Genomic DNA, 20,377 nt, shown 5'->3' with positions numbered 1-20,377 from the left:
CTAAAGCTATGATAAACTGCCCCACTGTGCCACAAAAAAACCCAGAAAATTCAGTTACGATGATCACCTGAGTTTGCTGTGCTGCTGCAGTTCATCTCCAAGCTCAACAGCCACTATAGCTGTATGAAATTTGGTATAAATAAATACTGATGCAAAAAGAACAGTTAATTTTCCCCTGAATTCAAGCTAATGAAATATGAAAAGCTTACAGCTTTGAAAGCACTTGCAGCTTCATACTACAGAAGCTGAGGGGCAATGTCAGATCTAATATCCGACATGCCCTTTCTAAATTCTGCGTATCACTAGAGCCAAAAGCTTCTTAGTTTCAGGTTTCTTCTACAAGTCCAACAGTTCAGCGCTAAACAGACAGTATTGTTCAAATATTAAATTAATTCCACATAATCTTCTCGAGTTTTAAACAGCGAGAACGCTAGATACATCTACATTTTAACAACCCAAACCAACTTGTAAAAAACATAATTACACTGCCAGCATTCTCTGTGAAATCAGTGTTTTAAAAATACTTGTTTCTTGGCGCCATCACCTGGCATTCTGTTGTACAGTTCTGATTCCAAGTACTTTCTATTACTGACACCAGAACAGCTCTGCACTTTAATCAGAGGAGTGGCTATCACCTGTCCAAAATAGCAAATTGACAAATTTCAAAGATATACTTACATCACTTGTAGAGACTGCTCCTGCTTCCACAGAACCCCCCGTACCACGTAGTTTCTAGGAAAAAAAAAAAAAAAAAACACCAAAGTTTAAAATCGGAGCTGTCCTGCACACTTACAGAACAGTTATTACCAAGATTCTTTCAATTCTCCAATCTCTCTAATCAAAAAAAGAAAAGTTTAACAACCTACTAGATACTTTTCCTGCTCAATACATTATAATAATTTATTTCCCACTCACACTCCATCATGTCTAGAAGAATATGCTTGGAGCTGATCCTGGTATATTGTTTTAATTTATTTTTGTTAAAGTATGGATTTCCTCAAGACTTTTATCCATCTTCATCTCAGAATTTGAAAACTGTTTTCTTGAATATTTCTGAAGGAACTCCCAACTTCAGGATTCTTCTTCCAGAGAAAAAATAAAACAACTTTTTAATAAACCCAGTTTGGAAAACTATGAAAAATACACCATTACTAAACATACTGAATGTTTCTCAGCTCTCTAGAGTCCACTTCTGCTACAACACTGCCTTAAAGAATGACAAATCACTGGGGTTTTGCAAGTCTTAAAGGAAGAATCTCCAAAAATTAATACCAAGGAGAATGATTCATCTTTGAAGGACAAACCAGCAGTAAGCAGTTTATACTGAGCTAAGAACATAAAAATACTGTCCAAATAAGTCAGTATTTCATTTCAATCAACAGGGCTAAAAAGCTTTTAGCTTTTGCTAAAGTACAACAGTACTACAGTAAACTGGAAAAAAGGTTTGATATTCACTTCCTGTTGCCATGTGATTTTTCTTCCCAGCAAAAAGCTGAGAAACAATACAGGGAGACAAAAAAATCCTCATTATACATTTTCTGCATCCAAAAGAAAAATCAATGTTAACCCAATAGAAAAGGTAAAAATTCTTACTTCTATTTTTAACTTGCATTTCAAGGACTAGAGTAGAAAATATAAACCACTATTCAAACCCATAGTTTTTAACTTAAAGGATACTTAGCTTTAAAAATGACACAGCAAAATTTCATTTTAGAAAAAGAAAACCAAGAACGTATTCCTTGTTTGTACATCTATATATTCAAATTCTTGAAAAAAGTTTCCAAAGTCAATGTAATGTTTAAACAGAAGTAGCTTTTCACCTGTGAACTGAGCTGAGTTTTAATCCAGTTGAAATAGTAATTCAAGTCACTGCCTTCCATAAGTTCCCTGCCCCAAGCAGCCAGTTTGGCAATAATTCTTGCTGCCTGGAAAAGAATGCAACAAACAGATTTTTCAAACACAATTGCAGGATTCAGTGAGAGGTCCTATAAGCTCTGGAAACCAAGTTTATGAAGAAGATGGCCCCTTACATAAATCTACCTGTTTTCAATGTAAGGGACTCTTCATGTCTAGTAATTTTGTTTCTTCAGCTTTCTGCTGTTTCTGCCTCCTGGTAAGTGGTATATTTCCACAACATTACCAGATAGCTGTAGCTGATTAAGTTTGCAAGGCATCGACACAGAACACCGAACGAGGTGGAGGGGAGCTATCAATGGGCTACTGCTGGAGGACACCATTACAGTCAGAAATCCAGTAACAGCAAGATGCTTAATGGCCTAACACATACACGAGCAGGCTTACTTTAAGCAACTACAGCATATGCCAACACAAATGACTGCAAAGTATTAAAGTTTTCTTGGACTTAAACTGAAGCAAGTCATCTTCAAGAAGAGAGAGGTTGCAAGGCCATAAAAAGAAGAGTAGAAGTGAAGGCAGAACTTTAGAATGAAGTTGAGGACTAAAAGCAGTCATATTAACAATTTCCATGATGGCACAGAACAATGCTGTATTTCTATGCCAGCCTTTCCAAATTATGCTTGAAGTAACTCTAGATTGCAGCCTACAGCTTATTCGCAGAAACATTTGAACCAGCTTTATATATAAAGAGGCAGTCTAACCAAGAAACTACTGAAGCAGGGGTTTGTTTGCCTGCATAATGCTCTGTGATGCAGTGAGTATTCCAGGCACCTTTCCACTATACTGCATTCAGAGGTGTGGCACCACCACCACTGATTCCTAGAGGGAAACAGTGAGAATCTGGAACAAACTCTACACTGAAATGCGTCAAATCCACTTCTAAATGCAGCCAAGTAACCCTAAGAAATCCTTTCAGCTTTAAAAAATGAGAGAGTAGATCTCTAGCTTACCGTGCTGCCATTTCTAGCTACCTGGCCCCTGAACGAGAGACCATTTATGCCTAGCAGAATTTGAGCCTGGACACAGAGGACAATATTTTTATCTGTCTATGCAGATGCAACAATGTGCCATCAAAAGTCTTCCAGTGAGCACAGTAAGGAGGAAAAAAAGGAAAACCAACAAAAAACAACACAAACCTAGAATTCTCTTTTGAAAACATTCACGTGCTTATAAAAAGTATGCACTAAAAGTACTAAAAGGCATAAAGAGCAAACAGTGTTTTAAAGTGGATTCACATCATGTGAGGTTCTGTGTGATTTATAAAATAATTTGTGTATTTTTGCAGTACCTGAAGAAAATAATATCTGCATAACTTTTGCAAGATGGATCTTCAGCAGCAATGCCAAACAAAAAAAAAAAAAAAAGAAGAAAAACAGAAGAAAAAAAAAACCCACACACCACAGCCAAAAAACTCCAGCTTCCTCCTTCAGCTGCACCAAGTAAACTGATTCCATGGCCATGCAGTGAATCAGTCAGATTAAAAATAAATAAATAAACAAAATTCAAGCCTGACATTTTTCTTGAAAACAGGCCAGCTCACTGTTCAAGTTGTAGCACAGCCTCAAACAGTTGCACTGGCCACATCTAAGGGCAAACATCATGACTTGCCTGGAACTCTTTGTGCCAGTACTGCCACCACAGCATAATGCAGACCAGGTATGTGGTTTTGTAGTTTGAGCCACTGATTTGATTCAACCACACCATGCCAATAAAGATATGCAGTGAAGATCAATTCACAGCTATGCAGTTTTCTTCCTCCTCAAGCCATAATACAAGTTTTATGGGTGGAAACTATGGTCTTCATTAGGAATTTACAGTAATGCAACCATATCTTTCACCCACAAGGAAAAAAACTGCTGAGATGAAATGGCCAGTTCTCACCACAAATGACAGAAGAATACTAGGAATTCCAGAAAAGTTACTCCATATACACCAAGAGCACCCTGTGGCTCAAAGCACAGCAGATACCACACAACACACATGGTTCTATTGTGTTTGGCTGAGATGGACTTTCTTCATAGCAGGCCATATGATACTGTGGTTTAGACTGGTGACCAAAACAGCACTGATAACATACCAAAGTTTTAGCTGTTGCTGAGCAGTGCTTGCACAGTATCAAGGACTTCTCACTGTACGCTTCAGTGAGTAGGCTGGGGGTGGGGACCCAAGAGGCTGAGACAACTGACCAAAGAGATACACTGGCTGGGCATTAGTCTGATGGTGTTGCGTGCTGCTTTAGCATCACTTCTTTTTGTTGGATTTGTGCTAGGTTCCACCCCCACTTCCTTTTTTCCCCTTGATTTATTAAACTGTCTTTATCTTCATCCATGAGTTTTCTGCCATACTGATTCTCTCCTTAGACCTGCTGCAAGGGACTGTGCAAGCAACTGGGCGAGAGCTTTCCTGTCAGCCACGGTCAACCCACCACAACAGCAGACATTACTTCTTCCCCAGTATGCTTGCTGTTATACGTAGGTTTCAAGTGGCATTACAGTAACTTGTGCATACGAGAGAATAAGGTTCAGCAAGGTAAAGATATTTCCCTTTCACAAGATGAGAAAAATTCTACTATTTGTACAGCATGAGGTACATTGACTGGCATTGTGACATAAGTTATTTTTCTAGTTACGTCTTACTGTGCTTAAGTAATTCTGAAATCCTTCCTTTTCTGAGCCTTTAAAATCTTTACAATCTCCCAGAAAAAAAACCACATCAATAAACAATGTAACTTCTTTCTAAAATGTGGTCGAAGTGAAGCCTGTATTAAGAATGACTCATCTAGACTGCAAGAGGAAAACCTTCCAGTCCAGGCAATAGTTTACCTTCAAACTCCAAAATCCTAAAGAAAAATAAAATCAGCATTTTTCTCTGCCATCCTCAGAGACAGGTTCATTTAAAACTTACCATATGCACAGTGAAAAGGTCTTGTCGATTCAACATAGGCAGAAAATAGGACCATGCAGTGTTTTTACCACGTTTTGCATAATCAAAGAAGATACAAACACGCTGATGATTTTCCTGTAAAAATTGGGAGAGGGGAAAAGATGAGAGACCTGTAAAAGCATTCAACATAGAGCAGTTATTTGCTCCTTATTATATTGGCATACATTATCACAGTGTATCCTGGCTTGTAACAGCCCTTAAATTTTTCGGTTTGACAGTTACTTGCGGATACAGTTCATTTCAGCACTCCAATAACTCAACAGGTTAGAGATGTGGAGTGGGGGAACAAATTTTGAAATCCTAGTCATATCTCAGCACTCCAATACCTGCTAGAGTAAAAATGGATGTATCCTTTTGATCAAGCAAGCAGAATGAGAGCAACGAGAGACAAGTTAAATACTGCCATTTCCCCTACCCTTCACCCAATCAAATATGCTTGAATAAAGTCCATCCAAAGTTTTCCACATACTGCTACTTCCACACAAAAGCCTGTTGTTCAACTTGGCTGCATATGCTACAACAGAAGCTACTCCTGCCTCTCCATTACCCTCAATGGGAAGCAAGCTCTTCTTTCCCAGATGAGGCTGTAACTGATTCTGCTGTTACCTCAGACAACTTGCATACCTACAAGAGGACACAGTCACCAGAAGTCTGTTCTCCAGGGCTTCTAGGCTGAACCACAAGTAGCTGCACCTGGGCACCATGCACAGTTTCTTCAAGCATTTCACCTAACAACCACTGTGAAAAGCAGTTATTGTGGTTCTCCTTAAAGCAGACCAGAGAAAAGCCCATGCAAACCTGAAGGAGAAAGAGGAGCTCTGCTATTTCCTAATAGCCCAGAATATAGACAGTCTTCCAGAAAATCAAATACCTGGATTCTTGCTTTTCCTCAACATTTCCATATATTTTCTAGCCTGCCTGATAGTAAGCTTTCATTCTAAAGAGATGTCTCCTCATTGAAGTCAAGCTATTACAACCACATTTACAACTCCTACCAAGGAAGGCAAAACTGTCTGAAATGCTGTAATTGGGAAACTCGCATAAGAACAGTACTTCAGGCTCTACTACCCAATTAATTTAATTTTCAGACTGCCATAGCTGAAGGGCTTTCCTCCTTCAATTCTGCACCCTATTATTAACTCTATGGACCAAGAATCAGCTAAGGCAAGCCTGCTTGTTGGAATATGATCCACGAAGCACAAGATGACCTCAATGTACCCATGATCCAAACACTGGTATCTTACTAAGCATCAGAGTTCCAACCAACTCTTCACTGAAAGTATCAAAGTTACTGCAACACATGGGCTGCAAGTTGCTGTCCGATCACCGACTGGGGAAGGTCAGGCGTCACTAGTTATCCAACAGTCATAAACTTTACAGTGATTAATGTTCTATATGGCATGTGTCAATGCTCAAAAACCCTCTCAAAATTTGTTGTTCAAACTATGAAATAAAAAAAAATAAAAATTGAAAAAACCCACCAAGATCTCAGGAACACAGTGCCTTGGTGGAGAGCCTCTACTCTGCAAGGGCTAGTTTGATGAAAAATAGCAGTTCAATCAAATAAATTGTTGTTAGCATCTACACTTATGCTACACAAAGCCTAGCTAAAAATATCAAAAAATAACTAGATCAATGAGTTCAGTTTACAATATAACTAAGGAGGAGATGTGTCTGGAAGTAGAAAAGTTGAAATAATTTCACCTTGCTGTCAATCAGATAACTAGTCTGGTTTGCTATTAAGGTGGAGGGTAAGGACATGAGGGCAGAAATGGAGAACTACCTACAGCCCTGGAATACGTAGTGCTGCACCTTCCTAGGCAGCTACTGACTACACCAATAAAATAAAAATCCTGAAGCTCTCACATGAGCAGTTGAATAATTTAGCATCTATCATTTCTGAAGTGTAATGAAGCTCACTTGGGTGGTACTGTTACCTGCAGCAACTACGATGCAGGTTCTTAAAGATTTCATAATTAACAGACTGTACATAATTAACAGAAAGTAACAGACTAATCCAGAAAAATTCTTCCAAGTATTTACCATATGAATAGAGTAAGAAATGTTTCCTCAGGGACTCCACTATGCCAACACTCTCCACCTTCAGAAATGAGCAGAATGGCGATGTTCTTATAAGGCAATCACCACATTAATTTCACTTCTGCCAGCCTCCAAAAGAAATCTGCCTTAGAACAATGATCAAATCCATAAGTAGAACTGCTGGAACAATCCTAGACACACAGGCAGGCTTTTGGTGTGCTGAAAACACAGCTGATACGATTCTAACAGCCTCCCAAGAAAAGCATAGAAAAGACAATAGAAGAACCACATAGTCACTACCAACACAGAAAAAAGCTGGTTGCTGTTACCTATGACAGTTTCTAGAAGTTTCAGCTATCGAAAGCAGCTTTCAGATATTATTTGTTCATCGCATGGAACTGCATGAACATCCTTGCTCAAAGCAATTTTACTGAGTCAGTGGCACCACGACAAGCCATGTCCTTGAATAACTTCTCACTTAAAATCTTTGCATGTACTGAATTAAGACTACTTGGGCAGGAGACTTCACATTCACTATTGTAGATTCTTCTGTCCATGCAGTCTGCAGGGACCCTGTGCTAAACTCAGGTACAGTCAACAGCTAATATGCTGCTTTCTGACAGAATCGTACACCCTGAAAACGTGCAGCCAAGGGTCCATAAGGCATCACTGACAGCACACTCTACCACCTGAACTTGACCAAAAGAAAAGAAAAGTCCTGCTTCAGCCTTGCCTAGTGGAGACACAGAGTATTAGGAAGGCCTGGGATGATGCCATGCAGATGCCTGCACACAAGCCCTCTATGCCAGCAGCCAGATAATCCTGAATAATGAAATCACACAAAGTGCTGCAAAAGCCAGTGCAGCTTTTCAGACAGTGAAGCAGAGTTTCTAAATTGAAAAAGGCATCCAGTTTTAAACAATAGTAAATATATACTGTACACCAATATCCCTGTTCTTCTGTATCACTATAAAGCCTGGACAATTTAAAGCAATTACGTTTAACACTAAGAATTCCACATATGCCACTTCTGTGGCAGGGTAAGGCCCTGAATACAGAAATGTCAGTGCACGACCATTAAGTCAGGAAAACATGTTCATCTACACACATATGACAGAACCAATACAGCAAATAAGAGATTACTCAAAACTATTTTCTGGGACTACCTAAAACTAATGCAATTCTTCGGGAGTGCACCAGTGAAAGCTTTACCTGTGGGTTATTAATTCCGCAACACAGGAGATGATACCAGCTATTGCATCTTGTAGCTACAGGCTATATGTGCTAATGTCAAAGCTCATAAGCAAAACAAGACCTACTAACACAAAAAGTTCCAAAGCAAGGCAAGTGAAAAGATTACTTTGATGGCCACTGACATCTCTTACACAGAAAATGAGACCCGTTCCTCACAAAATTAGCCATAATAAACAAAGTTCTCACACCCCAAGACAAGTTTGTCATCAAATGCACAAACTAAAACAAGATGCTCCCAACTTAGCATCCTAATGAAGGAATGACACTGAGGCTCCCTTTTGTCTTCTCTGCTTCTTGATGTCTCTGTCACACTTAAGAAAAACTAAATCTAAAGAGGAAGGGGGTTAGAGTGACAAAGCTGCAGATGGGCATGAATAAACTGCTGCCACCACCACTATTATTCCAGCAGTCAGGGCACTCACTCAGGGTTCTAACGTGCAGACAGGAACCTGGAAGAACACCATAATCCCCGTGTTATACGTACTGTGGAGAGGCTCACACTTTCAATTTGCCTGCCGACAACACTTAATACTCAGCTGGAATTAGAACTCATGTGGTTTGACTCCTCCAGCAATACTCTGAACCATTAAGTTATCACTAGACACATTTCATTGTAACCTTGTATTAAATACAACATAAAATAGCAGAAGAGAAACTGTCAAACAGCCAGATATGCTACATGAATACCAGGAGAAAACCTTGCACAATTCAACCCGTCTTGTTACATCAACACTCTAATACATCACACTTTCTCTTAGTCTACTAGAGAGCAAAGAAATGCAAAAGCGGGATTATCCAACTGACTTGCCCCAGTCAGCACTGCAGTCCTGACACCAAATTTAATCGCCTACTCTTAAAAGTCACTGTATCCTATAACTACAAAGAACTATATTTCATTGAATCAGAATATCCTGGTTTATAATTAAATTACATAGAATTTCAGAACATCTTGTCCTAAACAGTCTGACATATATTGGAAACCTGAAGCTGCAGGAACTACACCTTCTTGCTGAGGGTGGCCAAATATCTTCATAGGAAAAGCTTCAACAACTTCAAGTTAGAAGTCGTATCCTATCTACATTACAGGGAAGGGCTGAGGTCACAAATTATCCCATAACATCCAAGTTTTGCATGAAACATGGTTGAGAGCTGACAGACAAGCACACAGGTGTGTTTTCTTTCCAGAATATGAGCATATATAAATAAGACTAAGTTACCCATACAACAGCAGGACTAACATCTAATCTCTGAAGACAAGATCTGAAAATTTAAATAATATTTTTAATACAGTACGACAAACACCTGAAAAGACCTGAATTAGGCTAAGGAAACATTCAAACATGCATTTAAAGACTTAAAAATAAGACAGGTTATTGACGTACTTGTAGCATATCATCAACCATTGTCAGAATGTACTGAACCGTCTGTTCCTTGGAGATGTGAGTCATCAAGTTTATAAACGTTTTAGCACACTAGAAAAATAAGAGATGTTAAAATTAATATTACCAATTGTCTTCATTCCTTTTTGATAATATGAAACAGGACCTCATTAATTCAGTTAAGTCTTACATAAGCATTGAGCATCCCAACATCTTATTCATTTGCAATGAGATGAATACACTTGACATTATATTACAAAGAAAATTTTCTGTCACACTGATCATTACACTTTACAAATCGCTATTTCATTTGAAAGCCATAGAACAAGCACTCACCAGTGAAAGCCAGGATGGTGCTTTGTTGAAAGACTGATTAGAAAAATCTCCAGTGTCCTTTTTATGGTAGTAAGGAGAACCACCAAGTAAATTGACAAGCAACAAACTCAGGCATAGTATAAGAAAGTTTCAGCAACTTGAATGGGAGGGAGGGAAGACAGGTCACTCTTTTACCTGTTCACTTCCTATACCTTGCAGACAAATCTTTGTGCATATCCAAGCTGTTTTCTGCTTCCTGAACAATTCTACTCTACAATTTCAGCAACAGATATAATAGGCTTAAACAGTCACAACACTACTCTATACTTCCTCCTTCGCCTTCACCGCATTCAACTAAAAATGAAAGAAAAATGGAACTCTGAACTGCTACACCATAATTATATAGTGGCATATAATGCACACCATATACACTTTTGTCACTACGCAAATTATGGTCTATTACCTAGCAGTCACACAACACAATTTGGGGAAGAGAAAAAAAAAAAAACAAAACCCAACACTCACAGAACAGCCTAAAACTAAAGTAGAAAAAAAGGGCTAGAAAGTTTTGTGTCTTCACTGCATCCCCTACTCTTCACCTTCCCCTTGCCTCCCCAAAACCTCCTGATGCCTGACACTGTCTGCTAGAACCTCTGGCTTTGAAGGTGAGATTCTACCGCTTCAAATACCATTGAAGTGTATTTAGGCTCCCTGCCTGGACTTTATAACCCAATTGACACGGGTCACCTATCAGCTCTGTCCAATGCCTCATATCTTACCATGCCTAAAATGACACTAGACACCTGTGTTTAACTGATTACACCTTAGCAGTCAGTGGACTATTACTGGAACTACATTAGAAATGCTCAGCTAGCTAAGCTGAAAACTCACCAGTAGTATCTCTTACCAGTAAAAGGAAAAAAGCTTAAAAAAAAAAAGCAACTCAAGGACAAGCATGCGTGATTAAGTAAACTGGGATAACTGGGATGAGGAAAGACTCGAGCAACACAGTCAAAATCAGATGACATTTAACAATTAAATAGTTTTTTAAAAAAAATATCCAACTAATGTAGAAAAAAAACCAGAATCGTAATAGCAGGTTTTATACTTTTTTCATAACATCTTAACTGTATACAGCCAACAATAAAACAGAGTTGGTACAAAAGTTTCCTTCCATTCTCCTCCCCAAAAGATAAATTATTGAAAGAAAGGAAAGTTACTTGATTGCCTTCTGTTTGCAACAACTCCTGTTTTTCTTCTGGATTTCTTTTCTGTTCAAATCTTTGAATAAATTCACAGTCTTCACCTGAAATCATTTGCCCTCTGAAAAGCAAAATATAAAGCCATAAGTAACATGAATAGTAAATTTCAAACTGTATTGGGTTTATGTCGCAAGGTATTGGTAGCAGGGGGCTGCAGGGGCAGCTTCTATGAGAAGACACTAGAAGCATCCCCCATGACAGGGTCATGCCAGACAGCTCCAGAAGACACCAACCACTGGCCAATGTTGAACCACTCAGCAACGGTAGTAGCACCTCTGTGATAACATATTTAAGGAGCAGCAACAGTAGCACAACAGCGGCCAAGAGAGGAGCAAGAATATGTGAGAGCAACAACTCTGCAGACACCAAGGTCAGTGAAGGAGGGGGAGGAGGTGACTCATGTGCTGGAGCAGAGATTCCTCTGCAGCCCATAGTGAAACTGATTGTTCCTCAGCAGCCCAAGGAAGGACCCCATGCTGGAGCAGGTAGATATGCCCTAAAAGAAGCTGCAGCCCATGGAAAACCCACATTAGAGCAGGCTCCTGGCGGGAGCTGTGGCCCTGTAGGCAGAAGCCCATGCTGGAGGAGGTTTTCTTGCAGGACCTGTGACCCCACGGGGGACCTACACTGGAGAAGTCCATTCCTGAAGGGCTGTACCCCATGGAAAGGACCCATGCTGGAGCAGTTTGTGAAGTACCATATCCCACAGATGGGACCCTAGGATGGAGCAGAGGAAGAATGTGAGAAAGAAGGAGCAGCAAAGACAAAGCATTATGAACTGATCGCTACCCCCATTCTCCTACACCACTCGGGGCAAGGAGGTAGAGAAGTCAGGAGTGAAGTTAAGCCTGTGAAGAAGGTAGGGGTGGGGAGAAGGTGTTTTTTAGATTTGTTCCTATTTCTCATTACCCTACTCTGTTTAATCAGCAATAAATTAATTTCTCCAAGTAAAGTTTGTTTTGCCTTGGTAATTGGTGAGTGATCTCCCTGTCTTTATCTTGACCCACAAGCGTTTTGTCACAGGTTTTCCCCCTATTCTTTTCATGGAGTGAGAGTAATAGAGAGGCCTGGTGGGCAGCTAGTGGCCAGACAAGGTCAACCCACCAAACCAACTTTATTTTCTTCAACTTGAGATATCAACAGTATTGCTTTACCAGTCCTCTATCCCACAGTATAACGTAAAGAACTCCCTTCTACAAAAAGTCTCATGTACAATGGAGCTAAAATTAATGACAGAATAATCTCTCTAAAGCCTTCCCTATGCATTGCCTCTGCTCAAAAACATTCCCTAAATAATTCTTAAACTTCCAGAGGCTGAATGCAATGGTCAGTGGTAACAGTTATAAGAACCAGATTACAAACAACTAGCATGCCTAAATTATAATATATAACATGAATAACAGTCAAATCCAACCTAAAGTAAGTGCTGAAAAACAAAATGAATTTTTTTTTAAGTTTGACATAAGCACTGAAGAGAATTTTAAGTAGTACAGAGAACCTGGTTCCTAATGTATTTTTACCTTTCACCAATGATGACATTTCAGCTTTTCCTAATAGTTTAAAAACTGATACGAATGCAGGCTCATCCAAACACATCGCACAGGGGCTTGATACAGTAAACTGCTATGGATACCTATAAGCTGACAGATCTCTACTTTATCTTCTCTTTAACTTAATATTCAAGGGATTACTACCCCATCGATGCTATTTCAGAAAGCTGCTGACTCAGCTAAGACCTGGCAGAGTATTGTTGGGTCTTTGTTATAACACAAAACTTACCATCACAACAAATAACAAACTTATCAAAATGGTACAGTCAAGTATAAAAACTAATTTTAAATCAAGTAGTCCGGAAAATATCCAAGACTTTAATAGGTGACCAGCTTTACTAGTTAATACCAGGAGTGCTTCAAGAAAGAAGAAAATTGTGCACATCATCAATACAAAAGCCACTAAGGGATTAAAGTATTAGACACTGCTCTGTTTCAGTTATTTCCATGACTCATGTCCTCTTACATTTCCACCAAGTCAAATGCCTCTTCCACTTCGCAAAGCTATGTAGCATGGGTTCTTGTAATCCATCTGTTTCCACGTTTCAGGTCAGTTTCTAGATGTTCCGTGACTAAAGGTTCCATTAAAATCCTTGTAAAGTTAACAGGAAATGTTTGTTTGATTGATGGTAGTTTGTTTTTTAGTTGGCTCACCTGGATTCTTGAAACACAAATAAGACCTACTCTTTCTTCTTACTTAAACAGTTGTATCTTAAGGATAGCCTCATCACAGAGTCATCTTTTTACCTATCTACTTTTCAAGCACAGAAAGTAAATAGTCCAGTACTGCATTATTCCTGTATTCTAGCTCTATATGAGAAATATCCTCATATGCACTGACAAAAGGCAATTAATTCTTACTGGGTGGAAGATACATAGAGCCAGTGGTAGTCCTTGACTAGTTTCTACTAAAACTTAACAAATTACACATGGAAAAGTAATCAGCCAATGATGACCATGCTGCTACCACACACGTTTTAGACTGACTTGTGTTCTTTCTTCCCTATTAAAGATGGGTTTGAGTAGTTATTGAAATATGAGGACAATTCATCCACCACAAATACTGGACTTAACGACCCATAACTAGAAGCCTCTCATGTTTCATTCAGTGCTGGCCAAGCCAGAGACTCCTGGATGATACTGATAAAAAAGTAGCTAGATGAGCTGCTCATTTATAAGAATATTGCCTTTCAGGAAGCACTTCAAACATGAGGTAAACCCTTAACTTTCAGCTTTAACGCCTGAAAAAGCCTCAGCCCAAGAAAAGAGATGCTTCTTTAAAAGACAGGCTATTCAAAGAAGTCTGCCAACTGCCAAAGCAAAAAGCTTTCAAGCTTTTGCTTTCATCCTACATTAGACTGGCAGGGGAAAAAAAAAAAAAAAAAAAAAAGCGTGGGGACTGATGTTGTCTTTGTTGTCTTGAGAGGAAAGGATGTTAAAGTTTATTCTTTACTGCTTTGTAAGTTCCATTCAAAAAGACACTTTCAAACCCATACAAAACAGTACGAGGGATTGAACAGTTTTGTAAGCAAGTTGTTAATATTTTACCAGGGATCTCATACATCTAATTAATAGTTTTAGTAATTTCAAATGCACCCATTTTTATTCACCTCATTTTAAAATTGAAATAACTTATTATGTAGTAAACCTTAACAACCAGGGTGTGGGTGGGGAGAAAATATGCAGAGCAGCATCAGGCAGCTGTCACCAGCTACCATGATGCTATTACCGTGTTCTCCTCATCCACTCTTCAAAGAGACAGGAATCTCCCAGTACCTTTAAGCAAACAACGCAAGTAACCAAAACTTCCCTCCATCCCTCTTCCTAACAGTCATCTAATTTCTTATTTTCCAGAATTTCTTTATACAGTCTTTCGTCAACAGATAAAAGTCACTTTGAGCTTCAGCTATCTGGGTGTATCAGGTTTAGACCAGGAGTCCTGTAACCACATTTTAAAGGCCTGTGCTTGAAATACTAAGGCCTACCTTTGAGAGCACTACCTACAGGAGAGTAAACTGAAGCTATGCAAGACTTAGAAAGCATGAATTTGTAAGACCATCATTTTTAAAACCTCTAAAGATGATTCAGAAACTTGTGGTTCCTTCTTTTTGTTATGCATTTCCTCCAGAAGCTCCTGTTCCTTTTTTTTTTTGAACTATTTAACAAAAACTGTTCTGGAGGGTTAAGGGTGTTTTGTTTGGTTTTTAATTTTGGGGTTTCTTTGTTGGTGCTTTTACATATTTAATTGACTATATCTGCAGCAAATAAAAAGCTCATATGAAGTCAGCATGTCAAGGCATGATTTCTTTTATCCAGGTATCAACAGTACTTTGCACGTACCTAAACGACATTAATTTTATCCAACTGCTCAACAGTTTTAACACTACAAAATTAAAATAGTAAAACAGGCTAAATGTAGTCTACAAGACTGGACCAAATTTAAAAAAAAAAAAAAAATTAAGAAAACAAAATATGCATACTACAAATTAGGAAACTTCTATCTCTTCTAAGACAAGATTGGCTCTTAAAGACAAAAATATTTAGCCTGCTTTAGAAGGTTCCCCAACTCCCAAGCGGAAAAAAAAAAATTATCAGAATCACAGACATATATATATAAAGTACTTGGCGACACATGGGAAACTAAGTACAAGCTAGCCATCAGGTACCCACCTGATTAAATATGAAGTATTGTCAAATGTTGTATACCTAGAAAACCTACAGTGCAGTTAAGATGCAAGTTAAACTCTGAAACAAGTTCACTTTTCCACAGAACTCATTTATTATTCTTAGAAAGCAAAACCAAATTTGCTTCAAGCAAGCTAACACACCTTCCAAAGGCATTCTCACACCCTGAGGCAAAAGCTGAAAGAAACTACACAGCACAGAACAGCGACCCACACCCACAGACCCATCATGTATTTAACTAGCAGAGGGCATCAACACCTCTAAACCACTACAAGTCTCAAGATTCAAGGGCAAGAAAGTCTGTACAGAGCTAATGGCCTCAACTACATTTAGCTTCCAGAAGGTAGATAAACCTACACGTCACCTTCCACTGTTGCAAGTTTTGCTACTTTCTTCTCCCTCAGACACAGAATCTAGCTGGAATTCAAAACAAACAAAAAAGTAATTTTAACATAAAAACCCCACAAATTTTTCCACAGCCTAATTTTGAAGCAAGCAGTGAACACAGCAGCAAATGATTAATATATACAGTTGTCACACCTAAATATTTTACTTCTGTTCCAACAGAAAACATCACAAGTCAGCAGTTGTGCGTTAGCATAGTTTGACATTTAGTTTACGGTTAAAACCTTCAGAGATGGATTAAACAATATGCCAATTAATCTTTAGCTTGAACTGACTCTATAAGAGAAGTCAGGCTACTAGAATCTGATCAACTATTAGTAAGCTTTTTCACTTTTGCACTGAAGAACAGAGAGCAGAAAAGACCTTCAGAACGCCCTCCTGTGTGACCCAGACTCCAATTCAGTCATGACTGACGCAGACTTTGAAGCATCTTTATACACATAACTGTCACAGCCAGATTAAAAAAAAAAAAAACACACACCACAAAACCCACACCACAAAAAAACCACACACACTTCATCACAATTTCTTGTAATTTGATTCCAACTACATAAACTATAGGTAGTATTTAAGGAACACAAATTATGTCATGCCTGAGTTGATATGTTTGTTTTCCCTAAATTAACACAAAAATCTTTCCTCCAATGTAAAAATGTCTAAAGACTTGAAGTATGCTTCCATATATTTATATGCAAGCTTACCACTGTAAACACAGATTGCCAGAACAGGAGCTCAAAAGAAAGCAAAAAAGTGCCCTTCAAAATCACCAGCACTTCATCTTCCTTCTACTCTACAAACCAGAACAACCCACTCTGACCTGCCTCTAACAGGTACGCCAGAAGCAGTTTCCACTCATTTATTAACGTGCTTTGTTCCAAACACGAGCCAATATAGCTGCACTGACTTTCCAACAAATCCCTTAAAGCACCAGCCTCAGACACCATCACATCCAAACAGGACATGTCCAAAACCAAGTATAATTTTATTTCGTCTTCAGAAGCACCAAAATTTCTGCTGATGTTTTCCAATAACTAATGATAAGGCAACTCCCCAGCCAAGGAACTACAGTTATCTTCATGACACTCCACAATCCCTCCGGCACCACTTAAGTTCACCCGTGAAGCTACCTCAGCCAGACACCCAGGCTGCTATCAGTAAATATAAGGCATAAAAATTACATTTCTTTCAGAGCAATAATAAACAGGACACACAGAGGACATCAAGCATTGAACAGTCTCACAAAGGACCACAAACACTAGCCAGATGCACTACAGTAGCCTCCAAAACCTGGCTAATGCATCAAAGATAAGAAATAACTAGTATGTTCTTCTTTCCTAGAATCCAGAACAAAACAAATTCTACAGTTAGAATCTGAAAAATAACATCAATCCTGCCTCCTGGTCAAAAGAGGTTACACAGGAGTTTGCTGACAAATAAACAAAACTCCCCCATCCTTACTCAGCACCAGAGAGACAGAACCCCGAGAACGAATGAAAATTGTATGTGGTAGACCACATAAAGCATAGTCAAGCAATTAATACTACATACATATTCAAAATACAACTCCTTGCCAAACAGAACTATCCCCTGCATCAACAAAAACGACAAATTAACCTCACCAACCCTACAGTCTGACACAGGGCAGCAGTGAAAAAGACTACGTCATGTGCACTCACATTGACAGTGAACAACTGTACTCCCACTTTTATCCCAAATAACTGCTAACTAGCTGTTCACATGCCACTAGGACAGCACAGGAACAACTGTTCAGGCTTCCTCAGGACACACTTCCTATCAGATAGATAACAGTGCCCACAAAAGCTGCTTAGACCATTTGAAAAGTGCTTGGTAGCTGCCACTGTGAAGTTACCACACCAACCTTTCTCTTCTAATTGCAAAGCCACTGTAATGTCACATTGTAAACTGAACAAGGAACTAAACCAACTGAAAAATAGCCTAGAAAAAAATGAAACTTCCTCATCAGATCAGTTCCTTAAATCTAGACTGATCATGCAGAAACCCAATCACAAAGAGAAAAAAAAAAACACAATATAAAAAAATAGAATAAGCAAGACTGAGTTACATAGCACAGGGCAAAGCATATAGTAATTAATAAGCTTCTATGGGGTTAGTACTTTTCAGCTGGCATGCGTACACTTCTGCAATGTTATTTTAACATATAGCATATATTTATGTGCCACAGCAATCTAAAAAAAAGCAACTATTTTTTGTGAAGTGGTATAATGTTGATAACCACGAAGTACCATCATATGGTTTGTACCCCTAGAATCATCAAAATTTCTGCCACTTCAGTTACAAAGCAATGAACGCTTAAGTAATTTGCTATTCCTAAGTGAGCCCTCAAAAGATAACAGTAATTTACACTTTGTCAATATTCTTCATAGATACCTGTCATGAGGAATGCTGGGCTGCAAGAATCTTGCATTCACTTCAGAGTACAGAGGACTAGTAGAAGTCTGTTTTTAATTCCTGTTCCCTACCTCACACACAGATCTATTTTCCTCAGCTTGTTCCTGTAGCCTCTTTGGACAGTACTTCTCTTGCTACTCCCAATGCCATTATGTATGTTCCAAAGTAAACTCTGAGCTTACCTGAAATGGCAGCACAACTCTCCCCAGACTGAAGTATTGGTTTCAGCCTACTCCCCAATTTACTTGCTTCAATTGCTCAACAGCACTACTCTTTCTTAAGGTACACCGTATTTTCCTGGACTACCAGTCCAGTTTCACTAGTATAATTTGTATTCACACAAAAGGCACTTCAGCAATATAGGTAACATACCTACATATAAGACAACTCATACTGTAAACTTTTCTTACTTCCATATTCATCTAATAAGGGTAAAATTGAGAATGGCATTTGAATGATGAGGAACAAAAATGGACAGTTTTACCACACATTTGTGCAAACTTATATTATTTGATATTACAGCATTTCAGTTCACAAAAGCAGAGTTCCCCTTCTGGTAAGAAGTCACAAGAAAATTTTCCCCAACCACTTCCATTTAATACAGACTTCTTCCAGCTGCTTCCATGAGACCAAGAAAGAATGTTCCTCACTGTAACCTAATGTTCCAACGTAACCCAAAATCTCAAAAAGTCTAACACTTAAGAGGGAAGGAAGAAAGAAAAAAAAAAACCCAAAGTCATGGAAAGTTTTTACTTACTGGAGATAAGACTGCCAGTTTACTTTGTTTGCCCGAACTTCAGCAGCTTTGGCAGCAATGATGTTTGTTGGGACAGCAGCATCTACAGCACCTCGGATATCCATCTTAATTGATAATTAAATTGTACCTAGGAATGCAAGTCAGATTTGAGACCTCTTATTAAAGTACTAAAGAACAGAGTACATGTCCAGTATTTTAAAGAAATAAAAAGGAAAATCTGCTTTCAGTGTACCATTCCTTAAAACTGTACCTAGTACTTACTAAGAAATCAAACTTTTATACAGCATCTAAAACGTGCCTTCCTTGAAGCAAACAAAAATAAGCCATACCTACAAATTAAACTGTAGCCAATCACAAGATTGCTAAAATAAAAGATATATACCATTACTAAATAACTCCCAGTCTTGTAAATTCTTAAATAATCAAATGAAGTCATTTGAATAGACAACTCTTCTCCAATGCTCAAGCACTCCCACAGATAACAGAATCTATCTTCCTTCCAAAGCACGGTTAAAATTCAGTGCACATCCTCCCTAACCCCACACATTTGAATTGATTTAGTTCTGGTATTTGTTTAAGAGTATTTAGACATTAGAAACACATGAACTACAACTTCACCAAAAAAACTCACCAGTTATATAAATTAAAACCCATGTCATATATGCTAACAAGAAAATTCATATCACCGCTGTACAGAAAGCAAACTGAAAAATAACTACAAACAGAAGTTCTTCATCAGGACATATTACATGACTGCAGACAGTGACCTTCACCACTTCCTTTTCTTTCCTTTATGGTTTAATCTCCACCCGCCTTTGATGCCATAACAAGACGTGTGTTTGCAGAGGCTTGAGACCCAGCTGGAGCAGGAATTCCTTACAACCTAAACTGCATCAAGCCTCACCATGTAGCTTACTTCTGGACTTTTCTGGCTCCCTTTACAGAAGCAAGAGCAAACTGGCATATTCTGCACCATCCCTAACAAGCAAACCTGATCCGTATGACTTAATGAAAACATGATTCTAAGAAAAGCAAAAAAAGGAACTACCCTGACCAAACGAAGCAGCAGAACTGTCTTCCCTTTGAAACTACTTCCGTGAACAGACACCCACAAAGACGGCACCATTCGGTGTCCTTCAACGACCACTGAACGTTTCCCAGCTCCTGCGTGGCCCAGCCAGAACCACTTCAAGACTCCCGGAGCGGCAGAGGAGAGCAGGGCCGGCGGCAGGAGCGGCACGGGGAAATCGAAGAACCCGAGCGACGCGCAGGCCTGAGGGCAGGAAGGCGCCGGGCCTCGTCCTGCCGCTCCCTGCGCGGGCTCCTGAGGGGTCCGGGGGAGCCCAAACGCCCGGGGCGGGGGGAGCCCTTCGCGCCGCCCCCGAGCCCACAGGAGCCCCCGTGAGAGGCCGTGCAGCGGCACCCACCCCCACCCCCGCC

General features: G+C 39.2%; 1 protein-coding gene across 2 annotated transcripts in view; it reads right to left on the bottom strand.

Moving 5' to 3' along the window:
• ATP6V1H (ATPase H+ transporting V1 subunit H) overlaps window positions 1-20,377 on the bottom strand; it is a 50,353-nt gene that overhangs the window by 29,743 nt on the left and 233 nt on the right. The window contains exons 1-7 of one of the 2 annotated variants that reach the window (XM_080379436.1): window positions 19,569-20,235; window positions 18,938-19,064; window positions 11,069-11,171; window positions 9,537-9,626; window positions 4,822-4,935; window positions 1,821-1,925; window positions 679-732 (exon numbers count right to left, since the gene is read on the bottom strand). In XM_080379436.1, coding sequence (XP_080235562.1) covers window positions 679-732; window positions 1,821-1,925; window positions 4,822-4,935; window positions 9,537-9,626; window positions 11,069-11,171; window positions 18,938-19,041 — 570 coding nt within the window. In that variant the 5' untranslated portion in view covers window positions 19,042-19,064; window positions 19,569-20,235. Of the gene's footprint in view, window positions 1-678; window positions 733-1,820; window positions 1,926-4,821; window positions 4,936-9,536; window positions 9,627-11,068; window positions 11,172-18,937; window positions 19,065-19,568; window positions 20,236-20,377 lie in introns of those variants that run through there. The other variant, XM_080379435.1, reaches the window with a different exon arrangement.

The sequence above is a fragment of the Falco punctatus genome, assembly GCF_963210335.1.
Source record: "Falco punctatus genome assembly, chromosome: 3".
In the NCBI taxonomy this organism is placed as follows: Eukaryota; Metazoa; Chordata; class Aves; order Falconiformes; family Falconidae; genus Falco; species Falco punctatus.
Note: the sequence above shows the minus strand (reverse complement) of the source record. Positions and strands in the feature narration are given on the sequence as shown.